This window comes from Sebastes umbrosus, chromosome 12 (genome assembly GCF_015220745.1).
Source record: "Sebastes umbrosus isolate fSebUmb1 chromosome 12, fSebUmb1.pri, whole genome shotgun sequence".
In the NCBI taxonomy this organism is placed as follows: domain Eukaryota; kingdom Metazoa; phylum Chordata; class Actinopteri; order Perciformes; family Sebastidae; genus Sebastes; species Sebastes umbrosus.
Window position 1 is genome coordinate 13,067,398 of NC_051280.1, and position 26,608 is coordinate 13,094,005.

General features: G+C 39.4%; 1 protein-coding gene across 2 annotated transcripts in view; it reads right to left on the minus strand.

Moving 5' to 3' along the window:
- The window catches only part of b4galt2 (UDP-Gal:betaGlcNAc beta 1,4- galactosyltransferase, polypeptide 2), a 196,585-nt gene that overhangs the window by 24,388 nt on the left and 145,589 nt on the right, over nt 1–26,608 (minus strand). For both annotated transcript variants that reach the window (XM_037787276.1, XM_037787275.1), the window contains 2 exons: nt 18,361–18,548; nt 11,263–11,385 (listed from right to left, as the gene is read on the minus strand). In XM_037787276.1, the coding sequence (XP_037643204.1) occupies nt 11,263–11,385; nt 18,361–18,548 (311 nt within the window). The remainder of the gene's footprint in view (nt 1–11,262; nt 11,386–18,360; nt 18,549–26,608) is intronic.

The window sequence follows — 26,608 nt, forward strand, 5'->3', positions numbered from 1 at the left end:
GAGATGGGAGAGGAAGACGAGGAGTGGGTGGTGATGATGATGACGGTGGCGGTGTGTGGAGGGCAGAGAGAAAGTAATAGAAAAGTAAGGTGGGTGTGAACAGGAGAAAGATTTCTATCTCAGCAGGAACACATCTGGGTGCTGCACGAGTGAGAAACATTCAAATGGCCTTTTTCCTACACAAACTGAAAGATTGTACGCTTAAAAAAGGGTTGTTTAATGACAATGTAGTCCATTAAAATGACTGAAATAAAATGATCTTATGTCTGAAAAGATGCCTTTTTTCAGAGGCATGAGCGGAAACACAAATCAATATATCGATATTATATCAATATGATATGATGATATGATATGTACGAGATATGCGTGATATGAGACTAGATATCGTCCTAGATTTTGGATATCGAAATATTGTGATATGACATAAATGTTGTCTTTTCCTGGTTTTAAAGGCTACATTAAAGTGATATCATTTTCTGAACTTACCAGACTGGAGTTGTTCTATTATTTGCCTTTACCCACTTGGTCATTATATCCACATTACTGATGATTATTTATCAAAAATATCATTGTGTAAATATTTTGTAAAAGCACCAATGGTCAGCCCAGCAATATCGTTGCAATATCGAATCCCCTCCTGTCTGGATATTTTGCTTAGATCAGAAAACATGTGATTCAACAACTACCTTTGCAAAGGTGCACCATGTTTTTCTCGCAAGCCAATCAGAGCAGACTGAGCTTTTTCAGGAGGGGGTTTAAAGAGACAGGCGCTAAAATGGAGCGTTTCAGACAGAGGGTGAATACAGGTATATTCAGACAGACAGTATGAGAAAAACAACGTGTTTTTTTTAACATTAAAGCATGCAAACATGTTATAATAGAAACCCCAAATACAAACATGAACCTGGAAATGAGCATGATATGTCCCCTTTAATACCACTTACTGACATTCACATTATAAAGATTTGAATCTGCATACAAAGGCAGGCATTTTTCAGAAAATAAAAAGGTGAGTAGGATGACTTTTGGTCAGTTTTTACTACACTGCTTTCTTACATGTGGATTTCCTGTACCAACTGCTGACTGTGGCTGCTCTGCCCGACCGTACCTTCAGCTCAATGCTTCATTTCTCTGAACGTCTCCCTTCCTCTTCCTTCACCCTCTCCTCTCCACTCCCTGGACTTGCTTCTCATTTTCTTCGTGAGCATCTTACACTTTCTCTATCCCTCCCTCGCCTCCATGTACTTGATGTTTCTATTAGTGCATCCCTCATTATTGTGCCCTCAATTCAACGCGGAGGGGGCACAAAGGAAAAAGACAGAGCTGTATGTATCCAGTTTTAAAACTCGAAAAAGGTCCAGCCCTTACTACTGTAGGAGGGTAATAAAGTAAAAGCACAGATTTCGGATCACTGGATAGGTTACATGTGGCTGCAATAGAAATGTAAGAGTCCCACAGAGCTTCGGATTGTATTCTTATTCCTCAGTAACACATGTATAGAGTGTTCAGAGACCAAATGCACTTTAGAAGACACACAATTGGCATCAGATATATGCAAATGCATAAGAGTTGTTTGTGTCAAATAAGTGGGGTTGCAGAAAATTGAGTTTTTACTGAACACCTGGCATACTGATTTACATCTCTAGAAGGTGGAGGGTACTACATTAATTAGCTGTCAGTAATCCACTGCACCCCTTCCTTGCAACAAGTCCTCCAAATTAAACAAAAAAATGACGGCTGTCAATCGATTAAAAAATTTATTTGCGGTTAATCGTATGATTGTCCATAGTTGATCGCAATTAATTGCAAAGTATTTTTTTATCTGGTCAAAATGTACCTTAAAGGGAGATTTGTCAAGTATTTAATACTCTTATCATCATGGGAGTGGACAAATATGCTGCTTTATGCAAATGTTTGTATATATTTATTATTGGAAATCAGTTAACAACACAAAACAAGGACAAATATTGTCCAGAAACCCTCACAGGTACTGCATTTAGCATACAAAAATATGCTTAAATCATAACATGGCAAACTGAAGCCCAACAGGCAACAACAGCTGTCAGTGTGTCAGTGTGCTGACTTGACTATGACTTGCTCCCAAACTGCATGTGATTATCATAAAGTGGGCATGTCTGTAAAGGGGAGACTCGTGGATACCCATAGAACCTATTTTCATTCACATATCTTGGGGTCAGAATTTAATGGACCCCAGATTTTCTTCGCCACAATTTAGCGTAAGTTTAGAGCGTTATTTAACCCCGACAAGCTGGTATGAAATGGTTGGTACCAATGGATTCCTGAGATTTTCTAGTTTTATATGATGACAGCATCTTCATCTTTAAAAAAATGAGTGGCGTTAAAACAAATTTACGTTAACATGTTATTATCGTGTTAACTTTGATAGCACTAAACAAAATAGTTTCAAACAGACGCAATAGCATGGACAAGAATCTGACTGGGAAAGCAATGATCCCTGAGAGGATGAAGGCTATTTTAGTGATGCTGCTGATGTGCGAATAAAAATTCAGGTCAGCATCAATAATAACTTGACTTGGTCAGTGGCCTTGGGACTCTGAATAGGCACAGAGCTGCTGCTTCTGAGTCTTTGTACCCAACATTAAGATTACAAAACAATGGTGAGTGAGGAAATGAGGAGCACCACCTTCATGCTTCAACAGCCTTGAAGTAAAATGTCTGACGGCACGATCCAACCGAAGACAACTTTTGTTCCTCTCAAATAACCTCTTTTTAAGCTAATGGAGTTTGCAGAAGATCACCTCATTCAGACACATTAAGATATCAACTGATCAATGGTGTGCACGAGCCACAATGCTAGCGGTAAAACACTCAGCTGACCTCATCTCTGCTTCACATTTCACGCTGCTCCTTCTGTTCCCTGCTGTCACCTCGCCTTCACCTTCACATCGATTCCACTCAATACTAAGAAGGAGCTCTCTGATGCGTCGCGTTGACTTCTGTTCTGTGACGTATTGAAAGTATCATATCGTGATAAAAATATGCGTGCTTGCAAACCCTTTTAGTACTTGGAATAAGTGACTTTTGATGCAGGCCTTGAAAAAGAAAGTGAATAATGGCCTGTTCACATGGAGATGTTTTGCTGAAATGAATAAAAACCCATGAAAACCTGTGTATTTCAATGGAATAATTCAATTTGCAGCATTCCTGAGGCATGAGATGGTGCTGCAAAAAGTGCAAGGTGAAAAATCTCAAAATAGTTCAACTTTTGTGGACCATGGTTCACCTGCCAAACTGCAACTGGCAACCAATGAATGACCAGGAAAACAATCTGTCATTGTAGTCAGACACAACTTGGACACTCTTAAGGTCTTAATATGCTTAAAACCAACTAGGGTAGATGACACGTATAGCATGACTGTGTTTAAAGGTGCTAAGTGCGAGGGAGCATTTCTATTGCCTCCGTACGGCTCTCAACATGGCGACAGCTGAGCCAGCGGCTCACAGCTAACAGCATTAACAGTGTTAACGTGGGGGGGGAAGGAGGGATGGCGCTACGCTTCTGCAATGGCGCCGTCAGTCGGGATGGTGTTAACCGCCGTATGAGAGCAGTGCAGACTGGCAGCCGTGAGCTAGCCAGTGGGGCACGCTCACATGCACAAACATGCACTAAAAGGCACATCGATTTCAACAGAGCTCAGAGAGTGAGCAGGAGCGTGACTTCATTCTTTGCTCTGGTAGACATTACTCCACTATATCTTTACATAGCAAGTAGTTGTTTGCTGCTATGTTAATGCTCTGGATATCGTATAGAGAACCTTTAAAGGCATTAAGTGTTAATAGCTGTTTTGAATGGCCACACTCGAAGGTGGGGGCTAAAAGCCTGTCGCTATAGAGAGAAACAAGACGCAACGAATGATACATATTGAGATAATAAAGCACACTTTCGCAAGGACGAGCTTTGAAGGCATTCGTAGTGTTGTACTCGGTTGTTCACGTGAAAGTGGTAATAAGGTGTGTGAAGAATGATAAACAAATTCTGCATTCTCACCTCTGCAAACTGGGGCCAAATGTGGTAAGGGATTTGCTTATGATCCGATACCAAGTAATACTAAAACTTATAATAAAGAGTTTTTATGAGTTTAATGCATCATTAATAGCCTTCTGAATACATTTTTATTACTACTGAGCAAACTGCCAAACATTAGGCATTTCTTCTTATTGTTCTTTGTTTATTAATTAACCACGTACTTAAGACAAGACAGCTTTTAATAGCAAATAACAAAAACATTTTATAGTGTTCCTTGAACTAATTAGGTGATCACTGCAGGCATGCACACAACAGCAGGAGAGAAACAAAGAGAACAATGTCCATGTGCTTGGGTATTTGAATGTAAGTATTCGTAGTATCGTTACTTTAGGTCTAGTTTTCAGTGTGTCTTGCATTTCTCTGTTTAAATAGGGCCTAATATAGCTCTTTTTTTAAACTTTACAAAGTGGTTCACAGTTGTAAATGAAGTGAAAAGACAAACAACACACACAGAAACGAGAAAAAAAATATTTGATGAAACAAAGACAAACAAGAAACCCGAGGATTAATCAAGGCAAGCGAGAATATCAATAAAAAGAGAAGAAAAACAGGTCTAAACATGAGATTTAAAACACCCGACAGTGTTTGCATGACCTGACCCGAGGGTGGAGACTTCCACAACCTGGAGGTGTGATTGAACTTATCAAAGGCTTGGCATTCTCAAAAGTGTTGAGCCCAAAATATCCCGACTCTTACACCATTGTCAAGGCTTCACAGGAACACGTGCAGTCCTTGTGCTGCTGTGGCTGCATGTGTACATGATGCTGGCTCAGGCTCTGTTGAAAGCCACCGCTGGGAGGTTTTACAGGGAGGAAGGGGGGAAAGGGCAAAGACGAAAGAGAGGGAGCACTGGAAGAAGAGAGAGAGTGTGTGTTTGTGTTGAAGGCTGGTCCGCCATGGAGGCCCTTGGGACAGCCTTTGCCCAAGGCTAGTGCTGCATGTTCAGAGAGGGCGAGAGAGAAAACCCTTCACCTCTCTCCTTCTCTCTCTGTAATATCCACCAACTTTTCAGATGGGGGGGGTGGGAGTGGGGCAAGTGGCACTGGCAGTTGTGTAAGTGGCATGTGTCCTCTGCGCCACAGGCTCGGGCCACGCTGAGCAGCAGGGACAGCCGGTTCCCCCGGGCGGGCATTAAGCTAGCAGGACCCATTTCAGGCAGTGGTTGTGCCATGGTCTGTGGCATCAAAACCAGCATAAAAAAGGAAATTGCTGGAGGGAAGCAAGAGATGGAGATAGAAAAAAGAGACGTGGAGAGTTAGAGGGGCAGAGGAGAGGGAAAAAAATAGAGTGAGGGAGTGAGGGGGGCTGAAGAAGAGAGTAAAAGAGCAATTTAGTCATTTAGTTGATGCTCCGTTTTTTCCAGAGCAGCTTTCAAAGACTGAGCAGATGGAGGTTCAGTGCCACGTTCAAGGACACTTCGATTGGACGCCAGGCTGATGGACGCATCGGCTGCTCGCACGGTTCAAACCCGTGAACTTTGCTACCTTTTAACGACAGAGAAAAAAAAAAACGAGGCAGATTTCACAGGCGCCACACTCTCTGATGTATACCACTGTTCTTTTATCTCTCTATCTCTGTATCCCTCCCCTCCTCTGGTCATTTTACTGAGTCCTGAGAGACGGAGCTGGCTAACATGTTAGTTCACTCAGCTGGATACTCCATCCTCTCCACTGCACGCTACTACAGCTTTCATTGTTGGAACTATTTCAGCATCAGATCCCATAAAAATTATGCTTATATTTCAAAAAGAAAGCAGCTAGTTAGCTAATTAGCACTAAAGACAGTAGTATTAGACAAAGTGAAATTCTGACCTGATGATGGCACTAGATCAAATCTCAGATGATTGCCAAAATTATTATGATTCATGAAGGGAACATGAATGTCTGTACCAAATTTCAAGGAAATCCATAGAGTTGTTGAGACATTTTACTCAAAACCACACATGTCAACCTCTGGACACCCTGAACATCTGTACCATATTTCATGTAGTTACACTTTGTTTAGCTCTTTTTTACTGTGTTAGCTGATGCATCTTGTTTTTTGCATTATCCCCTTTGCTGCTGTACACTGCAAATGTCCCCACTGCGGGACTAATAAAGGAATATCTTATCTTATCTTATCTTATGTTAATCCAGTTGATAGTTGTTGAGATATTTCCGTCTGAACCAAAGTGGTGGACCGACTAACTGACCAACATTGCCTTCCCTAAAAATCCACAAAAATTCAATAACAAGATTGTACATGAAAAAAAAGCGAGTAGCAGCCTATTCTGCTTGCTTCGATAACCTCGGCAACATCCACACACAGCCCTGTCCACACACCGTCTTCTTCCAACAGCTTGTCCAAGTGTGTTTTCAAGGGCATTTCCCTTCTGATTGCTCCGTGAAAGGCTTAAAAACAAGCCAGCCCTGAAAAGCGAAGGTGGATGGTGGGAGGGGGGCGTGATCCGGAGAGTAAAGCAAGGCAAAACCTTCACGCTCAGCTTTATTCGCCTGTTTCTGCCAATGTTTTTTTTTATGTTAATTTATTATAAATTTCACTTTGGGATTTTTATAGTCTCAGTTTGTAGTAAACAGGGAGAGAAAAACAGAGAAAAAGAGGAAGAGAAGAAGAGAACTGACTGTTAGTGTCCAGTCCATCCTGTTTCTATCATTACCTCCATTTGATGCACAACCCTGATAAAACTCAACACATCTCATGGTACGTTTCAGTGATTGCACCACACAGCCAAAACCAAAATACAGAACAGGATATATACATGCTTTTGAAAAAATAATAGAAATTATCAGTTTATACAGAATGAGATGTATGGTCAACTTTCTATTGTACTTTATTCTTGCACTGAGATATGACCAGTGTCAACATATCTCTGAGATAAGCAGTGCAATTATAGTTCAATACACTGGAGCTGTAAATAGAAATAAAGATAATTCAGGTTTTAAGTTTAGGTTCTGTCAAAAGCCTCTTAAAATGATGCATTAAACCGATCACCATTAAATCAGCTGCAGTGCCGATTAAAGGAGCACTGAGCAATTTTTGACCACTGGGAGGTAAATAGACTGTTAGCATCCAGCTGACACAGAACAACATCAACATCCCATTTGGAGTCATGTTTCTGGCCACTTGATGAATGCGTGTACAATATTTACGGTTTTCTTTTTTTTAGCTCCGGTTTGGTCTTCACCCACTTCTGAGAAAAAATACCTGAATGTTTAGTTTGCTAGATGTTCAACTTTGTGCACCATATATTGGTTTTAGGGCTGTCAATCGATTGAAATATGATTGTCCATGATTAATCCTGATTAATTGCAAAGTAATCACACATTTTTTATCCGTTCAAAATGTACCTTAAGGGAGATTTTTCAAGTATTTAACACTCTTATCAACATGGGAGTGGGCAAATATGCTTGCTTTATGTAAATGTATGTAAGTTTGGAGCGTTATTTAGCCTCCTTGTCAACAAGCTAGTATGACATAGTTGTTACCACTAGATTCCTTATGTTTTTGTAGTTTCATATGATGCCAGTATCTTCACCCTACCATTACTTGATTCCGCTACAACCGCCGAAAGATCAGTTGTGTTAATTCATTAAAGAAATTAATGGCGTTAAAACAAATTTGCGTCAACGCGTTATTATAGCGTTAACTTTGACAGCCCTAATTTGTTTACTTCAGCTCTGACGTTTCATGCTGGTTAGGTGGCGTACACCTGGCTCTGTCTACAGTTTTACGTGGATGGGTTGATGATGATTGTGAGAGTCATCCATATGGTTTATATTCGGGCTGTAAATCTGAAGCAATATCTTAAAAGTGTCTAAATGCTGCATAGAACTATAAAGTCTGACTCCACCAAAAACACTGTGGCCATTAATACTCATTGCCTGCGGGCGTGTAGCGTTCTCCTACAGAACACAGCACTTAAAGTCGGTGTATATTCACAATCTTACAGTGGATTCCAACAGTGACCCAGATTCATGTTGAAAAAAGTAACAAAAATGTCCAAAGAAACTTCTTAAACAACTCCTGCTGCACAACCCACTTCTCTAAACCACTGTCCATCTGGATTCTCAATATGTTGCAAACAGACAGCACAGTTAGCAGTTCCCCTTTGTTGCACCCAAGTATGTTGGCTAACTTACACTATTGCAGGTCTTACATTCTTATTTTTTATTTGCGGGATTTTCTTTGTATTCATATTTAATGAGCATTGCTGGAGATCTAAGATTTTCACTGCCAATGACCGCTTCTCTGTAATTGATGTGCATATGATAATAAATAACTTGAAACTTGCTAATACACTGCGGCGTTTTGCAGCTCCATCCTTAGTAGATTATGGTGGCAAATGACAGCTAGCTTTAGTTAGCAAACTTTAGATACCGTTTGGTAACTGACAAGTAACAGATTATATGTTGACTTTTTGACATTTGCTACAGTTACACTACATTTTAGCATGCAACAGAACATATTTGTTCTGAAAAAAACAAAAGTTGCGTTTTTGCCTGTATTAGATATTGCACAGAAGGGTTTTTCAAAGTCTGGCACACTGTGGGCCTCCCGTTTGACAAAATCTAGAGTAACGTTGTCGGCTCCAACTTAAAGTAATGATCTCGAAGAACTTAATTTGAATAAATGTCTGTTAAGTTGCTATCTATTACTGAATGGGGTAACACAATGGTGTTTGAGCCTATGGCCCACTGATGAAAGCCCTTGCAAGCCCTCCCGGGAAAAATCATGTGGCGACACTGTTTGGATCTCTGGGAAGAGAGATCCAAAAACACACCTGCAATCACCGCTTATAGCCATACAGTAGGTACCGCCAAAGAAAACGAAACAGAGATCTTCGAGATTGTAACTTTAAGTTTTTGTTTTAGCCAGTATTTGTTTACATTTTGTCAATTTGGCATCATTAAAAGTACACCAAATTAGCTATTAGAAGCTCCAGACAACTACGACTGGATTACTTTGATACTGAAGTAAACAAAAAATGTGGTGATTCTCAGGCAAGTTCTGGAGTTATGAGGAGTGTCTTTTTTCTATAATTTCTTAACAGAATTAAGGACATTTCTCCACGATGGACAGAGATAGTGATATCCTTGAAAAGTGTAAGTCACACTGAATCTAATAAAATATGCGTATCACCGTTTGAAAACCTCTGGTATACAGTGAAGAGCTGAGAGAAAATGAAGGAGAGAGTGCGGCCCCTGGATGGACACACTGTAGTGATTATATAGATGGCATCTTAAAACTCTACGCCACCAGGATGCCCCACTGACATCATTAACGCAACTGACCCCAGACAAGCTTGGAAAATCAAAAGGAAATTCAATTAGCCATTATTCTGTAACTGCATCATGTAGCCGGAGTGTCCACACATAACAGCAAAAGTTACATTATGTAGTCTCACTTTAAGTGCAGCATACTGCAAAGGAAGGAAAAGTTTCAAAGAAACATTTGCTCTTGGATTCAGAGGAAACAATATCAACATTTTATAACTGTGCTCAAAATAAAGGATGTCATTTTGTTTATATTTTGCACTTTACCCAATGAAATATGAACATTTAGCATTGTTTAGTTGTCCAGTGAAAAGCTCTGTGAGCTAAGGATGATTTTAATGTAGCTTTCTGAGTGTATGGACAATATGCATTCGGGTAAATTTGAATTGCAAAAAATCAATGACTGAATGAATTACGTTTTTTTTGTTTTTTTTCAATTATATTCCCGCACGTAACTTCCCTTATCTTAGCTCTGTTGGAGTGCAGAAAAGATCTCGAGGGAAATCTACAGCATCTAATGACCTACTGCAGCGACCATCCAATAAAAAACTTAGAGCTTTAACTTTATCTGTCATCCAGACAACCATTCAGTGAATCGCACACATATATCTCTTTTATCACATCTTGCCAGACGCTGACAAACAACTGTAATCTCCTGAATACTGTGTCTACTGACAAAACCCATTCTCAAATACACCAATTTTCAAAATGCTGTATTTTCAGTTTTCTTATAATGCCATTACTCTGAAAGGACAAAGATAAGCCTCATAGTGTGAGGGTGACAGCGGGACACTGAGAGTGAACAATAAAAAACTCATAGTGAAGAATCGGAACAATAAAGATGGCGATCGTATTTTGTCTGTGTGGAACTGTCCTGCTGCTGTGTGAGTCTGTGCAGCCATGTGTGTGTGTGTGTGTGTTTATAATTAGTGTACCGATTCTCTGGATGCAAATGTATCTGTTGATGTGACTAAAATAAATTTTCTTTTGACGCTAATTCAACATTATATGAAAATCTTGTGTTGATTTCAGTTGTGCAGCAATGTGAAGCGGACATTTCCAGCTTGTTGATGTGACTGATGGATGTAAATGTGTAACACGGCGGCTATTGAGGAATATACGGAAAATGTCAGCTGTGATTAAGGTAGGTAGTTTCATTTTTTCTATGCTAAATCTTTATTTATTGTATCATTCATGATTCTTTCATCCCTGTACTGTCAAACACAGATGGATGACTGTGCATTGTTGTAGTTATAATTTGTTTAATAGTCAGATCATCAGTTCACCAGGTAATTCAACAATTTTCAGTCCAAACAACCGTCCGAGTAGACGATAAATTAAACTAATGGTCCTGTAAGTGGTTCATTTAATCCGTTTTTTAAGTCACCTTTCCGTCTTCCTGTCAAACAGATATTCTTCTCCCAGATTTGATTCCAGCACATTTCCACCGTAATATTATCAGTGAAGTTGAGCAAGTCATTAAAAGCTGACTGAAGTGCTTCAAAAGCTTAATTTATTTGCTAATCATTCTCCTTCTGTGAACAATTACAATAAATCATCCACTCCACGAGGAGCTTCAGTGTCACTTTCAGTCGAGAGACTCAATTTTTCCACATTTTACTGGCAGTGGAGGCTGAAATAATGTGCATATTTGGGTGCGCATGAATGTGTGTGACTGTGTGACAGTTGGTGGTGTGACGATTCTAGTCCAACCAGACTACCGAACATAACCCTGACAGATGGTATATTTCTGTTTTTTCTATGTGCTGTACTCATTGCAAAATGCTAATCTAGAGTAGTAAAACAAACATGCATTATAGAGGATTAAATATAAATCTATTAGGTAGGATAACATCACATTTTATTGTGAAGAAATTATGGGCAGAACCAGCAGGTTATGCCAGGTCCTTCCACGGTTACCTGTTGTAGATGTCGTCGTCCTCCCCTCCCCAGCCCCAGTACTCGTTGGGGAAGCCGTTGATCTTCAGAAACTGCTTTTTACTGAGGCCTGAAACTCCTCCAAAGTAGCCTGCGTAGGGCAGTCTGCAGGAGGAGAGAGAGGAGGAGATGGGATCGATGAGGGAAGGAGGAAAGGTGAGAGGTTATAAGGGAAGCAGTGAATGAATATATTAATACAAAATACATTGAGAATTGCCTAAACAAACAAGAGCCTTCAGACAGTAAGAAGATTGGCAGCCTACACTCTCTGCTCAGCTGCATGTTGGTTCTGTGTCAAAGAATGAATTTCAGAGAAAATTTGCTGCATTTTTTTATGGCAGAAATTGATATTAGTTTTTTGGTAAAACAAACAACATTCTTGTTGTTCTTAATGTGGAAAAAGAGTTAAAGCTTCAACCGGTGAAGTGAAAAAAAACAAACTAAAAATCACTTTTAACATGTCGAAGAGGAGCATCTTTGCAACAGGAAGCATCAGCGTTTATGGTAAATGTGGACTCAACAACACCAACAATGACCCTGGTACGGACTACCATCGTCTTAACCATTTGTTTACAGCATGTATAGGCCGGTATTATCTTTAATAATTTGAGAAAGATGGAGCAACATACATTTAACACACATTCAGTGCAACCTATGAAAGGGGTTTCCTTTAAATATACTGTATATTTTACATGGGAGACCTGGCCAAGAATAGCAGCAACACAGAGTTTCAACAATAAACATAAACAATTATCATGAAATCACATAGACTAATATATGACATGACATCAAATAAACATGGCTACCCACTCAGATTAGAGCTGGGCAATATGACGATATGACGATCGTCAAACCTTTTTAAAAATGCCTGTCGTATACATTTTTGTATATCATTTTTATCGTGATATAGGCTAGGCCTATATTTATTTCTTTTATCTCTAAAGTTTCACTTAAAACTGTTCTGTTCATTTAGCACTCAAGTTCTTAAAATGAGAAAATAATCCATACTTTTCATTTGTCAAGTATTTAATTCACACAGGAGTATAAAAAATAGGCTTTACCATGTGCTTATTCCATATAGACTATTTGTTTATTGAATTACCAGAAAACATGCTATATCGTGATATATATAGTTATCGAGATATGAAATGGTTTATATCGTGATAGAGGATTTTGGCCTTATCACCAAACCCTAACTCAGATTATTGTGAAAAATATTTTTTTTTCCGCAGTTTCTTAAAGTTATTGGATGATGCAAGCTACAGTCTCTGTGCATGTTCTCAGCATTTGTTGATCTGAAATATGTTCATGAATCATCAGCAGCATCACAGGTTTTATATGTGGCGTGTAGAGATGGCAGGATTTATATTTGAATAACATCTTGAAGTGTTTTAGGCAATCAGATCTTAATGTGTCTTGTCTTGGATGCGTTTTTAAGTGGATAATTTATGGGTGCCTTTCTACAGTAAGTGGATAATCTACATCCATACATAATCCACTCAAGACACATGAAATGAGCGGCTGTAAAGAGGGGCCACAGTGTTCCTGCATACTGTCGGCCTCTGGTGCTTACAGGCAGCCAAACAAACACACAATGGCTGCTTTAAGTTGTTAGCTTGAATGCTAGGAGTTTCCTATGAGCGGCGTTGGCCATTGACAATGGAAATGTCAGATCACGCTAAATTAAAATTTGATAATTGCCCCGACATGAAATAAGTTTAGGGGAGAATGAATGAGGAAAAGAGAAGATGAGAACAGAGGAAATGAAGAGAATAAATACAAGAGAAACAATAAGAATATAAGAGTCAGAAAGAACAAGACGATGAAATGATGGAGAAGAGTACCAGCCATGTAAATTGTGTGCGTGCGTGTGCGTGTGTGTGTGTGTGTGTGTGTGTGTGTGTGTGTAGACAGTGGACAAAAGAAGGCGGACAGGCATTTTATTTTTTCCTCAAAAGTCGTGAGAGCCAGCGGAGTGGGACGGACGTCAGCTGCGAGTGTCATGACAGGCGCCTGGAGTCTAGCCAGAGGCTGATGCAAGTGTGTTTGTGTGTGTGTGTGTGTGTGTGTGTGTGTGTGTGTGTATGTACACGTGTGTATATTCTGGACAGTGTGTGTTGTCAAAAGTATGACAGCTCCCCGTTGAAAGATGACAAGAAGAAAGTAATGAGACCATATGTTTCTGCACAAATTCTCCCAGCGTCAAAATGGTGTGTGTGTGTGTGTGGGTGTGTGTTGGAAGACAGAAAGAGAGACTTGAAATTTGATTAACTGCATGTTTTCTTGAGAACTTAATAACTGAGGTCATTTTTTTATTAAATCTCGCTCGAAGGAGGATAAACAAAACTCATATATAAAATGTTCAACAGTTGTGACTCCATAAACTCCATTATTTGTCTGATTATTTCCTAGGAGAAGTGTGATATCCGTCATGAAAAGCTAAATCTCAAACTCTACTGAGGTACAGTTTAGGCTCGACGGAAAGTTGGCAATAATGGTAGGATGTCAATTTAGGGACACAATGTATGAAATTTAAAAAAAAAACTAGGGTTGTCAATCGATTAAAATGTTTAATCGCGATTAATTGCAAATTAATCAGACATTTTTTATCTGTTTAAAATGTACCTTAAAGGGAGATTTGTATTTAATACTCCGCATTTTGTATAAAAAATATCTCAAATCATAACATGGCAAACTGAAGCCCAACAGGCAACAACAGCTGTCAGTGTGTCAGTGTGCTGACTTGACTATGACTCGCCCCAAACTGCATGTGATTATCATAAAGTGGGCATGTCTGTAAAGGGGAGACTCGTGGGTACCCATAGAACCCATTTTCATTCACGTATCTTGAGGTCAGAGGTCAAGGGACCCCTTCGAAAATGGCAATGATGGTTTTGGAGCGTTATTTAACCCTGACAAGCTAGTATGACCAGTAGGTACCAATGAATAGATTCATATGATACCAGCAGTGTTGGAAATTTTTATGAGTGCTTTTTTGTCCACCTGCCACTCTGGATGATTGATTCCAAAATCTATAGATTACCATTGTTTTTTTGGGCTGGTAAGTGAAGCAAATTTTGCAGCCACTTGCATATTTTACCAGCATTTGGCTAGTGGCTGGTGCTAATGTCCAACCCTGGATACCGGTATCTTCACACTAGCTTTAAAACTGAGCCCACTACAACCTCTGAAAGATCGATTGCGTTAAAGAAATTAGTAACCTTAAAACGATTTTGTGCTAACGCGTTATTATCACGTTAATGTTGACAGTCCTACAAAAAACAAAAACTAACTTCTTGTCCTCGTTTTATTCTGTACAACAATAACTTTTTTGTATTTTTGCACCATCATTCTCAGTTTTAATATTTTCCTCTCAAGCAGGATTTGAAAAAAACGTGTCCATGCATTTATCTTCAGCAGACTTGACTACTGTAACAGTGTTTTTACAGGTCTCCCTGAAAAATCGATGGGACAGCTGCAGCTGGCTTCCTGTCTGTAAAATAACTGATTTCAAAATACTACTGCTGGTTTATAAAGCATTGAATGGTTCAGGGCCAAAACACATTTCTGATCTGCTGCTACATTATGAACCATCCAGACCTCTCAGGTCGTCTGGGACAGGTCTGCTTTCTGTCCCCAGAATCAAAACTAAACATGGAGAAGCAGTGTTCATTTTTTCATGCTCCATAACATCTGGAACAAACTGCAGGTCCGCTGCTTATACTCATGTTTTATTCTCTTGGCTCTTTAATGACTGATTTTAATTGCATGTGAATGTTCTTATGCGATGTGTTTATTTTGCACTTCGTCTCTATGTTTCTCTCTCATGAGTGACTGACACATGTCAAAGGTCACGTCAGCTCCTCCGGTTTACTTGTTTACAGGCAGTAATAACATGGAGATGTCAGAGAAACAAACATCTGAGGCAGATGATTCATGTTTCTGCTTGTGACATTAAGTTAATTTCATTCTGCAGATAAAAAAACAATTTTAAATACCTCTCAGGCAGCACTGGACAGACGATGAAGTTAATCATTGTGTTCTGACATTTAAAACTACATCGATTAGCTGGAAAGGTGGACCTGCCCTAAATCTTCAACTTTATGTCCAGTTCACACAAAACTTGCAGCTATCCACACAAACTGCACGGATTTTCCTAATATGGATGCCGTAATTAAAGGTCAAAATAGCCCACGGTTGTAAATTAGATGGAAATTAAACCTGCAGTAGACATAATATTTTTGTCATCATTGGGCAAAACTTCCATAATAACCTTTCAGCATATTGTAATTCAAGTATTCTGAGAGAAAACTAGACTTCTGAACCTCATCTTGGCTCTGTTTTCAGGCTTTAAAAAATCTCCCGTGACGGGAGACTTTGGCCAATCACAGGTTATTTCAGAGAGAGAGCGTTCCTATTGGCTGTTCATTCAACGGAGGCTATTTTAAATCTTATATGCTCCAATTCTACACACTGCAGCTTTAAGTGCTGGGGTCCTGACTGACCACAATAATTTACGCCAAAGTTGGAACAGTTTTAGTTATTCCACATAACAAATTTAATGTATTGTTTTTTGTGTGCTCTTTTTTTTTTCAATTTGAAAACTCTGATGTCACATCCTTTCAACGAATCAGAATTTAGCCTATGAATCAGAATCTGATGACGGTTTTGGGCTTGTTTGCTTATGTTGCCAGCACTGTCAATCAAATCTAAAGAAGTTTTTGACTTTTAAACTCTTTATATTGAAGACAGCTTCTTTTTTATTTACTTAAACATCCATTGCTCTTTATTTATTAATGAATATTTAATGTTACAGATACATACTTAAGTTGTGAAACTAAGTTTTAACCTGTCATGTTTTACATTTAATGTCTATCCTTAAACTCCATCAAACGAGGTGGAAAATATCAGTTTGCTTCCTTTTCCTCAGCTTTTATTGGTGCATTGTTACCTTTTACCAATTTCACATTTTGCTTTCTTTAATTTTATCAAAACTGACAGTAAATGTTGACCCATGTACGTCCCTGAATACCGTGCCAACGCTGCCGGTAGCAGGTCATGACCTTGTATAAATTTGCTCTCTGTAAATGTGCAAATGGTCTGTAGCACACTCATACTGAGCTCACCCAGGGAACGAGTACTTAAACATCCCAAAAATGATGTAGAATATAATGGTGATATAATTTTAACACATTGCATAAGGTCCTTTCAGAGAGTATAACTTGTGAAATGTTTTTGAAAGAGCTGCGTTGTGAAATGGCTTCAAGGTGACCCTTTCTGCTCAGAGAGCTGTCAGGTGTTGTGAGGTAATGGAATAGCACTTAATGTGACCTGACTTTCACTGGCAATGTTTTCACCATTTCTCAAAAGACTTATAGTGCTTTTACATTTGAAAGCAGCTAAGGTTGTCTTCCTGAAATGACTCAGCTAAAATACAACATTAACTCTTTCGCCCCAAATCAGTGTCATGGTGCTTAAATAAAAAATGTCATTAGTTCTGTGTTTGTTTCTTGCTTTTCTCCTTTAGTTTGGAGGCTGCCTAAATGCTAAAACTGCCAAACAAAAAAGTGGTATAGGCTGACTCAGACCACGTTGACCTTGGAAACCAATTTTCTACAATGATCTGATTTCTACATCAGCAATTAACTGCAATCAATCCTGTGACCTTCCACTCGCTCAAAACACCAGGCTTTACTTCCATCCCCCTTTTCTTTCATTTTCTAGCAGCCAAAACAACTCGTTTTAAGCCTTTACTGATTCATTGCTAATAAGAAATGTTAGCTACAACAACCTCGCTTACCACCTGGTGTTGCATTTGTTGCCAGATAGCATTAGAGTATTGAGCACTATATCAGGGACCTGCTGAAGCTCCTGAGCGTTTTCAGTAGGATAACTCTTGTGGAATGACAGCTCTTGGATTGGATAGGTCGCATTCGCCGGCCATGTTTAGACCATTAATCAATGCTTCTGGTGCTTTTAGATAATTGAGGGCAGGTGTGGTGTCATTATGCAAAAAGACACAACTAAAACAGAACGCTACCGTTCAGTGCTGGCTGTAAGGATGCAGTAAACTCTGGAGCTCTTTTGGCTACAATGCACCAAATCATCTCCTACAAACTCAGACTATATACCTTTTCGACTTGTGCTAACTTGTTCCTATTCAGGTTTCCTTGGTTTTCCTCCCTCAAAGATTTCTAAGGTTCATAGTGCTGGTTAAGGCTACATTCTAAAGTTTTGGAGAGTCCTGCGTTCTTTAAATCTGCCCTCTCATTCTGTTTTATGTCTAGTAAGATTTTTACCTATTTCCATGCAGTCATTTTACTCCATGTGTACAGTGTGTTTTGCAGTCAAGTTTTTCGGATTTTCATCAGTGAATTTACCAATAACAATGGCACACTGCCAACAAAGTCAGTGCCTCACTGTTATAAAATATGCAAAACACACATAATGGGCTCCTTGTGGACCTCCTTCATGCTGCAGAAAGCTGCAGGAGACCTCAGAATCAAGTTGATCTAGCAGGTCCAGTATACCAACACAGTCTTCAAAGTTAATAATGGTCTTCTTCGCAGTGTAGTCTGGACTTGTTAGTTACGCTTTGCATCATGTGCTCTTGTTAGGACTACAGAAGTATGACCAAATCAAATTTGGCAACAGTGAACTGTGGTGCATTTTCATGCTAATTTGGGCTTCAGACAAGGATTTCAAAGTATAATGAGATTTAGTCAAATTAAATACGGCTCTTTGTCTATTGTCAGTCAGAACACAGACTGTAGGCCATCTCTTTCTTTTTGTTAGGCAGCCAATTGCATATTTATATTTTACATATTTACATTTTAGAAAGTGTGAGTCATATGTAGTAATATGAGCAGACAGGCAGGTGCAGAACGCACCTGCAAAAGTATGTGTGTGTGTGTGTGTGTGTGTTTGCATATGTGACTTAATTTATTCTACCATTAGAGTTCCTAAACATCAAGACTTTTTGAGGTAAATGCAAGTAGAAAGTTGTGCTAAAAAGTTGGGTACCATGCACCCTTGTCAGCGCTAAAAAATCACATGCCAAGTTGAAAACCATCACCTCACCTGAAACCAAACTTGTCCATGGCGATGGCGAAGTGCCTCGGCTGGTCGTAGCAGTGGTAGAGGTTGCGGTCGTCCATTGGGATCAGGTCCACGTCGCTAAAGATGAAGCAGTCGTACTCTGCGTCCTTCATAGCCTCCGTGTAGCCGACGTTCAACAACTTGGCACGGTTGAAGGTGTCCTCACCCAACTGCAAGAACACACAACGGGAAAGATCATTATTTCATTGTTTACATATCGACGACGAGGACAGATCATGTAGCTTCATCAGCACGTCATCTGCTTGAGCAGCTCTGTGTGAATAAAGTTTAACAGCTTGGAACGTGTCGTCGTCTGAAACACAAACTCAGGATCTGATAACATGTTCAATTAATGTTTTTATAAGATACAACATGTACCTTCAAACTGCCACTTTGTAAGGTTAAATGTAGACTAATACAAGAGTTAAAGAGGCATTGAAGGGGCACTAAATGAGAAAGAAAGAAGAAACACTGCCAAAATATATAAAACATGCTACTTCATTATGGAAACAACTACTGGATGCTTAACTGCCACAGGCACTATAACCAAAAACAAAGACAATATGAGTCAGACCAAACCAAATGCAGTTAGACTCACATGAAAGGTGTTTTTCTGTATTAATCCAAAATGAACTGATGTGTTTATTGACCCCAAGAACAGATCAGTTGCCTGAAGCAGCAAAAATACTTCTTCTGAGACTCTGTCTGGCTAAAGTTCACCACCTTAAAGAGAAAGTCCAGTAGCAATCATTTTTTGTAATATCCGCTTTCCTCTGTTGAAGTACAATCATGCTATATATGAAATGATACAGAATAAATGTTAGTTATTAGCTACTGCAGATGAACAGCTAGTTTACTAGTGAACTAACCAAACAGCCAGCTTGGTTAGCTGGCTTCCCCGTACCCAGGGGCGATTCTAGGATCAGACCTTTAGTGGGGCTCAGCCCCTGTTGACAATGTGACATGTGTACAATCAAGTGCGTAGGTTTTGTTTCAACATCTAGGGGGACACATATTAAGTGGGGAGTCTGTGGGTCCTCCCCCAGGAAATTTGAAGCATCAAGCACTTCATTTCCTGCATTCTGGTGAATTTTAATGCACCGATTTCTGCCTTTTCGGCATCAAGTTATTGTAGAAAGGTCTTTATTTATGTAAAGGAAAACACAAAATTCATGCGCCAGGTGACAATTCAATTAATTGGATCCACAAGAGTCACAGCTTTCCAGTCATACCCAATTTATGCAATTCTAAGACTGTTTAGGGAACCCAATATGCAGAAATATTAAAATACACCATTTTTAGAATATGCAAAAATAACACATTTATACTGCATGCCAAAAAAATCAAGGGTTTTGCCCAAAAATGCATAGGATTAGCATAAAGTGAACCCATTTTCATTCACATATCTTGAGGTCAGAGGTCAAGGGACCCCTGTGAATATGGCCATGCCAGTTTTCCCTCCCCAGAATTTAGCTTAACTTTGGAGCGTTATTTGCCTCCTTCCCGTCAAGCTAACATGATTAACATAACATGGTTGATACCTATGAATTCTTTAGGTTTTATAGTTTCATAAGATACAAGTATCTAAGCCCGCTACAGCCTTTTAAAGACAATAATGTCAGCCAGGATCGCAGGTCTCAGAGGACTTGATAATCATTTTTTAGGGATGCTGAGATTAAATTCAGGTATGCTTGAGCACCGCTAAAATGAGTCTAAAATCACCACTGCCCGTACCCATACATTCAGCACAAACAGCTAATGTCTGGACTCAGACACAAGCATTTGAAATCATTTTTTAAATTCTAATTTGCCCAGAAAGCTTAAGAGGGTGCTGCTCGCCCTGATGAATGCTTTGCCAGAGCTGTGTTTCCAAAATCTCTATAACAAAGTTCAAAATGAACCTAAGCTAAGCGGAGGTGATGCTTCAGTTTCAGAGCAGTATTGAACATCAGTATTTAGTGTCTGCACTGCTGGTATTTGTGTTGTATTTATCTCTACAGGCAGCATGAACTAATGCTTGCATTGACCCCGAGAGAGCCGGCTGCTGCTGCTGCTGCTGCAGTGAAACGCATCTGTTTTTCAGTCTATGCATGGCCCAGGTTCAACTCTTTGGCTAAGATAAATGCATTCTTGCCAAGCAGCACAGCAGTGTAAGATAGTCGAGGTTAATATATATGACAGTTATGAATTCAATAGTGTACGAGGTATTTTATATCTCTTTCTGCAGAGCCCTTGTGCAGCTTGGTTAAATCCTTGTCAAGCTGCAGGGAGGTCAGCCAGCAAGAAGTGAAGCTACTGTGCATCCTGACACTCTTTGGCAGACGCTTTTCTGACGCACGTTGACAGCCCATCCTCTACGAATATTCTCTGAATTTATTCTTCTTTTCATGACAAGTACAGCGAGGAAGCTCAGGAAGTGGATAGAAAGACTGGGATGTGCTGGCCAGGAGGGAGATCTAAATGTAAACCCCTTGTACTGTCAGTACCTGGTACATGCATTAACAGACTGAGTCATCAAGACGATTCCCCCCCCATCCCCAGGAAACGCTTTTATTCACTTAGTGTACAACTAGTCCATTTATTTCAGTACAATGGCCTCAAGTACATCCGCTAGTGCAAATACAATCTTTATATGCATTGTAGCATCAGCCAAAATGAATCATCAAGTATTGTGATAATACATTATTCACTTAACAAGCAAAAAAAAAGAGCAAAGTAAGGATTTGCTTCTTTTATTGCTGTTATGTGATAGTAAACTCAATATTTTGGGGTTTTGGACTGTTGGTCAGCAAAACATGAACATAAAAATGTGCTCCTAACGGCATCTGCAAGATTTCACATACCGGAGGAAAACAAGCTGATCTAAGGTCTGCTGTCCAGCTGCCGTCTCTGACAGCCGGCTGTCAATCACTCACTCATCACAGCACTTTCTTGGAGCCTTTACTGTTGCCGTGGATGGGTTTACATTATAGTTAATGGAAACACCGGTGCGTCTCATACCGCCGCGAAAGGGTGCCTTGGTTGGTGGTATCGAACGCCGACGGCCGTGACAAAGCGTCGGTATTTGACGCTCTAGAATGGGCTGGGTGTGCGGCCAAAAACTGAAATGTTTTAATCCTGTTTCTTCAAATTATTTTTGGTGGAATAAAATCGACTGTATACAAGAACTACATTTGATACCTCATGTCCAGCAGGGTTGGACATTATACGATTAAATAGCAAACATAACATGACAACTATTTATCATGCAGTAGTTGATGAATACTTGCAATAGACAAACCTAATGAAAGTGCAGACATTAAGAGCTGAAAATCGGATTGTGAAAATGTTTCATATTGCTCTTCATTTTAGGACTTTTTGTAGTAATGTTTGTTGGATGATATGATTTTATGGTGTCTTGTAAGCAAAACTTGGCAAAACTTAATCGATTCTTTCATTCGTTATATTGTGAGTAAGTAACGTTTCCTGATATACAGTTACAGTAACAATAGTGAGCTACAAAGAAACCTGCTGTATTTACACTGAAAAATGAGCTTTTTGAATTATCATGACTGTAATGATTTTCATGCAAATCTGACTCGTGTAGTTCTGTTCAGTACTTATGCAAAATCTCTAAGACGTGAGCGGCCCCACATGACAAGATTACATGTTTATGTAGATGTGACTGGGTCCCAGTGCGGAGCTCCATTCCTCATATTATAAAAAAAGGTTCCAGTTTGATGAATGTCTCAGTATCTACAGTATGCAGCAGAACAATGAACTACTGTTACACATTTTCTGCTGTCACGTATTCTTTGGCCATTAGGGAAAACCACCCACTTTTGACAGTACAGAGATTCTCCGAGATGATTAATGCATCTGCTGCCTGTCTTTAATTCTGTTCAGGATACAGTTTATTTTGGAGGTTCACTTGCTTCCACACTGGTGCTTTATCTGGTCGGACCGACCGTGAATCAAGTACAATGTGTAATCCCCCTGGTAAACCCACTAATACCTGAGATTTGAGAGCATAATCCCCTGTGCAGGTAACAAAAAATCTATTGTCACAAATCCACTGCGGCTCCAAATATCAGCTGAAGTGGTCCTCTGTCTGTTTTTGAACGACAGTCTGTTCAGTAGGTTGGCACAACATCTATGAGGTTAGGAGAACAAAATATGGCTGATGTCAGCTCAGAAACTAAGGGCAGCAAGATCAGCAGCTGATATTTCAGAACAAAAAAGTAAAATAAATCTTTTACATAAATAATACAATATCCAGCGGTTCTTGGGAACTAGGACAAGATAGGTCCTGTAAATAAACAGGTGAGTTTTGGGGAAAAATTCAAAATGAAATATAATTAATTAAAAAAAATATATATAATTGAATTTATACCTCATATAGTTCTGCTTGTATATGATTAAAGGGGACCTATTATGCTTTTCCTCTTTCCTTTAGTGTGTTATATAGTTTTTTGTGCATGTAAAAGGTCTGCAAAGATACAAAGCCCAATGTCAACGCCAAAGTGAGTTACTATCCCCCACAGAAACACTGCTCCTGAAACTGCCTTTCTTGAAGTCCCGCCTTTTGTTCCGTAACGTGTTGATGTCACCAAGTAACTCATTTGCATAACGACTAGTTTGGCACGCCCTCAAACAAAGCTAGTAAGAGCAGAGCTCAGCGGAGTCCAAAGAGTTTGGTTCGGTTGACCAATCAGAGCAGACTGGGCTTTTCGGGCAAAAGACACCTTGTCCTGAGTCCAGTTAAATTATTTCAAATTGATTTAAAAGTATCTATTATAGTATCTAGTATATGTATGTAAATGACATTTTGATATTTGGTAACAGATACATTTAAAATGATAAGCTTTTAAAAAGTGAAACATTTCAAGACATTATCACTATATTTTTAAGTCTACTGAATTTGCGTCCTGAGTTTTTTTTTTTTTGTCTGTTTGGTATTTCAAATCTGATAAATTTAGGAAAACATGTGGTCAGCTAAAGAACTTCGAGAACCCCTTTACCACTTCCCGTTTGTGGCATGTTTTGTCATTTTCTTGTATTTGATACATAATGCATTGTGTACAAAGACTTAACTTAGATTGATTTTAGTTTGTTACAGCACTCTGTTTTCCAAATTATCACCAGTATTTTGTGAGCTTGACACGGAACAAAACAAAGTTTACATTTCAGAAGCCGGTAGCTCTGTTACAAAGGTTTACTGGGAAAAAAAACAATGAAAAGTTACAAGATCCTTGTGTTATCGTTTGAGTGTTAGTTTTCTCTTCTTTTACTTCTAATTACTTTAGGTTTCAGTAAAAAGTTTCATCTCAAAAGTGGAAAAAGAGCGTTCTTGTGCTTTAAGCTACAATCAATTTAGACACAGCTTCTAAGTTTCGTGCAAATATATGCATTTTTTGTGTGTTTGAGAGAAAGAATGAGAAATAAAATGAAAGATACAAACAAGGAGTCAGGGAGTGCAGGAGACAGAAAGAAAGAGATTATCTACTGTGTAGCTCCCTGCAGACGATCTAATAACATTAGATATATTATATCGTATCTTTAAAAAAAAAAACCAAGCCCTCTTTTTGTGCTCCTAACCTCATTAAGCATTATTGCGGCCAGTGTATGTCATTTTAATAAGACGTCTGTGTGTGAACCTCCCAGCATCTCAGCTTTATGGCGCTCTACATCTTCCATAATCACTTCCTGCCATAAGCGAGTTCATATCACTTGCAGGATGTGAGATAAACTGACAGCCATTATATTGGACAGGCCAATTGATGGATACTGTGGTTTGCAGGCTTGTAAGTCTGCATTTATTTTTAGCTGCATTTTGTTCATTTATAAAATGGCAAGAATCCATTAAGAAGAGGAGGGTGCAGTCTTCCTCTGTGTTCAAACCAGTCCATCTCCCACCACTCTATTGTTGAGTTTCTTTTCAATATTGGTTGTTTTGAGGGGACAATGTTTTTTTGTGGACTCTGCATTTTCCTCTGCTGCTGGCTGCATTTTTTTTCTGTCATTTTGTCTCCTTCCTGCTTTAGGCTGTTGTTTCCTGACCAAAACCTGTCTCCATTTTTTCTCACCCAGAATGCACTGGAAAGAACTGCACAATTTGCCTACAGTGGCCCACAGGGGACAGTAAAACCGCTCATGTGTGAATATTTGACAAATCAACAAATTACATGTTGACAGGGTGAAACGCGAAAGGGTACTCCAATTTAGCAGGCGGCGATTTTTGGCGCCACATTTGCAATTTCACAGGCATCTTTTAACTTTCAAGGACATTTCTGCTCCATTAGCTTTTCACCAGGCTGGACCCATGATGCAGTGTGCATATGCACGTGAGCATGTGGTCTCAGCCTTGTGTAAATGAGTTTACTGTGACTAGTATGTGTGTTTCAAAAGCATGTGTTCTTCAATCTCACAGATACCTGAAGAAAACATCCAGCACCTCAACCCTCAATTCAGTGTGTTCAGGCCCTTACTATGCTTATAAAACTTCCCCACATTTATCACATAATTCATTTTATTACCAAACAGGTTGCCGTCAAAATGATAGATTTCGTTTTACAAGCCGACCCGCACTGCTGCAATGCTCTTTGAATTACATATTCGCCAGGACTGTTTGAGTTCAGACAATAGTCTCCAAACGACATGCTTTTATTTGTGCATTTTGCAGTAATTGGCATTGATAAATAATAGAAATCATTGTGTGCTGATAATTCACATTAAATTAAATCACACTCTTATGGCAGATGCTTTTGTCCAGAGGGAGTTACAATAAATGCATTCAGCCTCTATATGAAAGAAAAACTAGATGTGATAAAAGAAAAATGCATACCTCAGGCAACTACAAATGTTCAGCTGCTTGACATTGATTTATCTATCTACTTTTCATATCCATCTTTGGATCTGTATGTATCAAAAGATCAGGTCACCCAAGTGTCATCTTATTCGATTGAAATATAACAGCAGCCCACAGCACATCCATACTTTACTCACTAACTTTTCTGCTTAAATTTCTCACCTGTTTTTGGCCACTTTGGGGCAGTGCAACAAGTTCATCTACTTACAGTATGTTGATATGGTGAAAGTGGTAGCAAACAGTTGCATATTTACATATTCAGTAGTTAAAGAGCAACATTATCATCCATTTGGAGTCACGCTTCAGCAGGCAGTTCATAGCTACACCTATGAAAAGTAATGCACTATAATTCACATACAACCCACGTAATCAATTTGTATGCAATCCACACAATTGCGAGCCAGCACAGGTGACGTAGTATAAAGAGCGATAAAGTCTGTTTAGAGAAGAGGTCAGGGTGGACTGGTGGGTCAAAAACACCGGATTTTCACCCAGGTGAAACCAGAAGTAACTTCTGTAGTTATTTCAACACAAATGTTGACTTATTTGTTACGTAACATCCATACTTAGGTAATGCCACTTCCGTAATTATTTGAACCCAAACCACAATTGTTTCCTAAACCTAACCAAGTTGGCAACATTTAAAGGAAAACACTTGAAAAATAACACGATGACTTTTCATAAGATAGCTTATCATGCAAACCGTTGTAAGAGGATACATTGGCTTCAGCCATTTGAGGAATCTAAGAGAAATATCCTCTATCCTTTTAGCTCTGGTTTGGTCTCTACCAACTCCTGAGGGAAGTATCTGGCTCTTTAGCTGCTAAACACTCCACTATGTTCACCAGCTTGTCGCTAACTTTGTCTGTTTTCTGTTTGGTGCTGGACAGGAGGTGTACAATGGGATTATCCAATCTTTTTCGCTGAAAACAGCTGCCTGCTTCGGTTGAAAAATGATGCTGATTAGAGCTGTGAAAATGAACCAAAAACCATAAAGTTGCCATACAAAAACAATGAGCTGAAAGATGCCTCCGTAGACACTGCAGCTCTAGTGACAAGCGTCACCTTTCAGTTGATAACTGGGATTAAGTGCGGGCAGCAGCTGGGAAAGCAGACTTCTGACTGGAAAACCGCTGGGGTGAATCACTGGCTGCCTGGGAAAATATGGGTCGGGTAATTGAATGGAAAACACTCATCATCTGCCATCAAGGTGTCCGGTTGCTCCACTGCATCGGCTCAGAGACTGACAGCAGGAAACTGTGGCTGCAACGCTCCCTGTAATGGGTTCAACGGTGTGTGCGAGGCAGGACACCGCTGAAAGAAATGTGTTTAGTCGATCCTGACGGGAAAGATTTCAACACCGTCTCCCGTGATGAGGTTTGG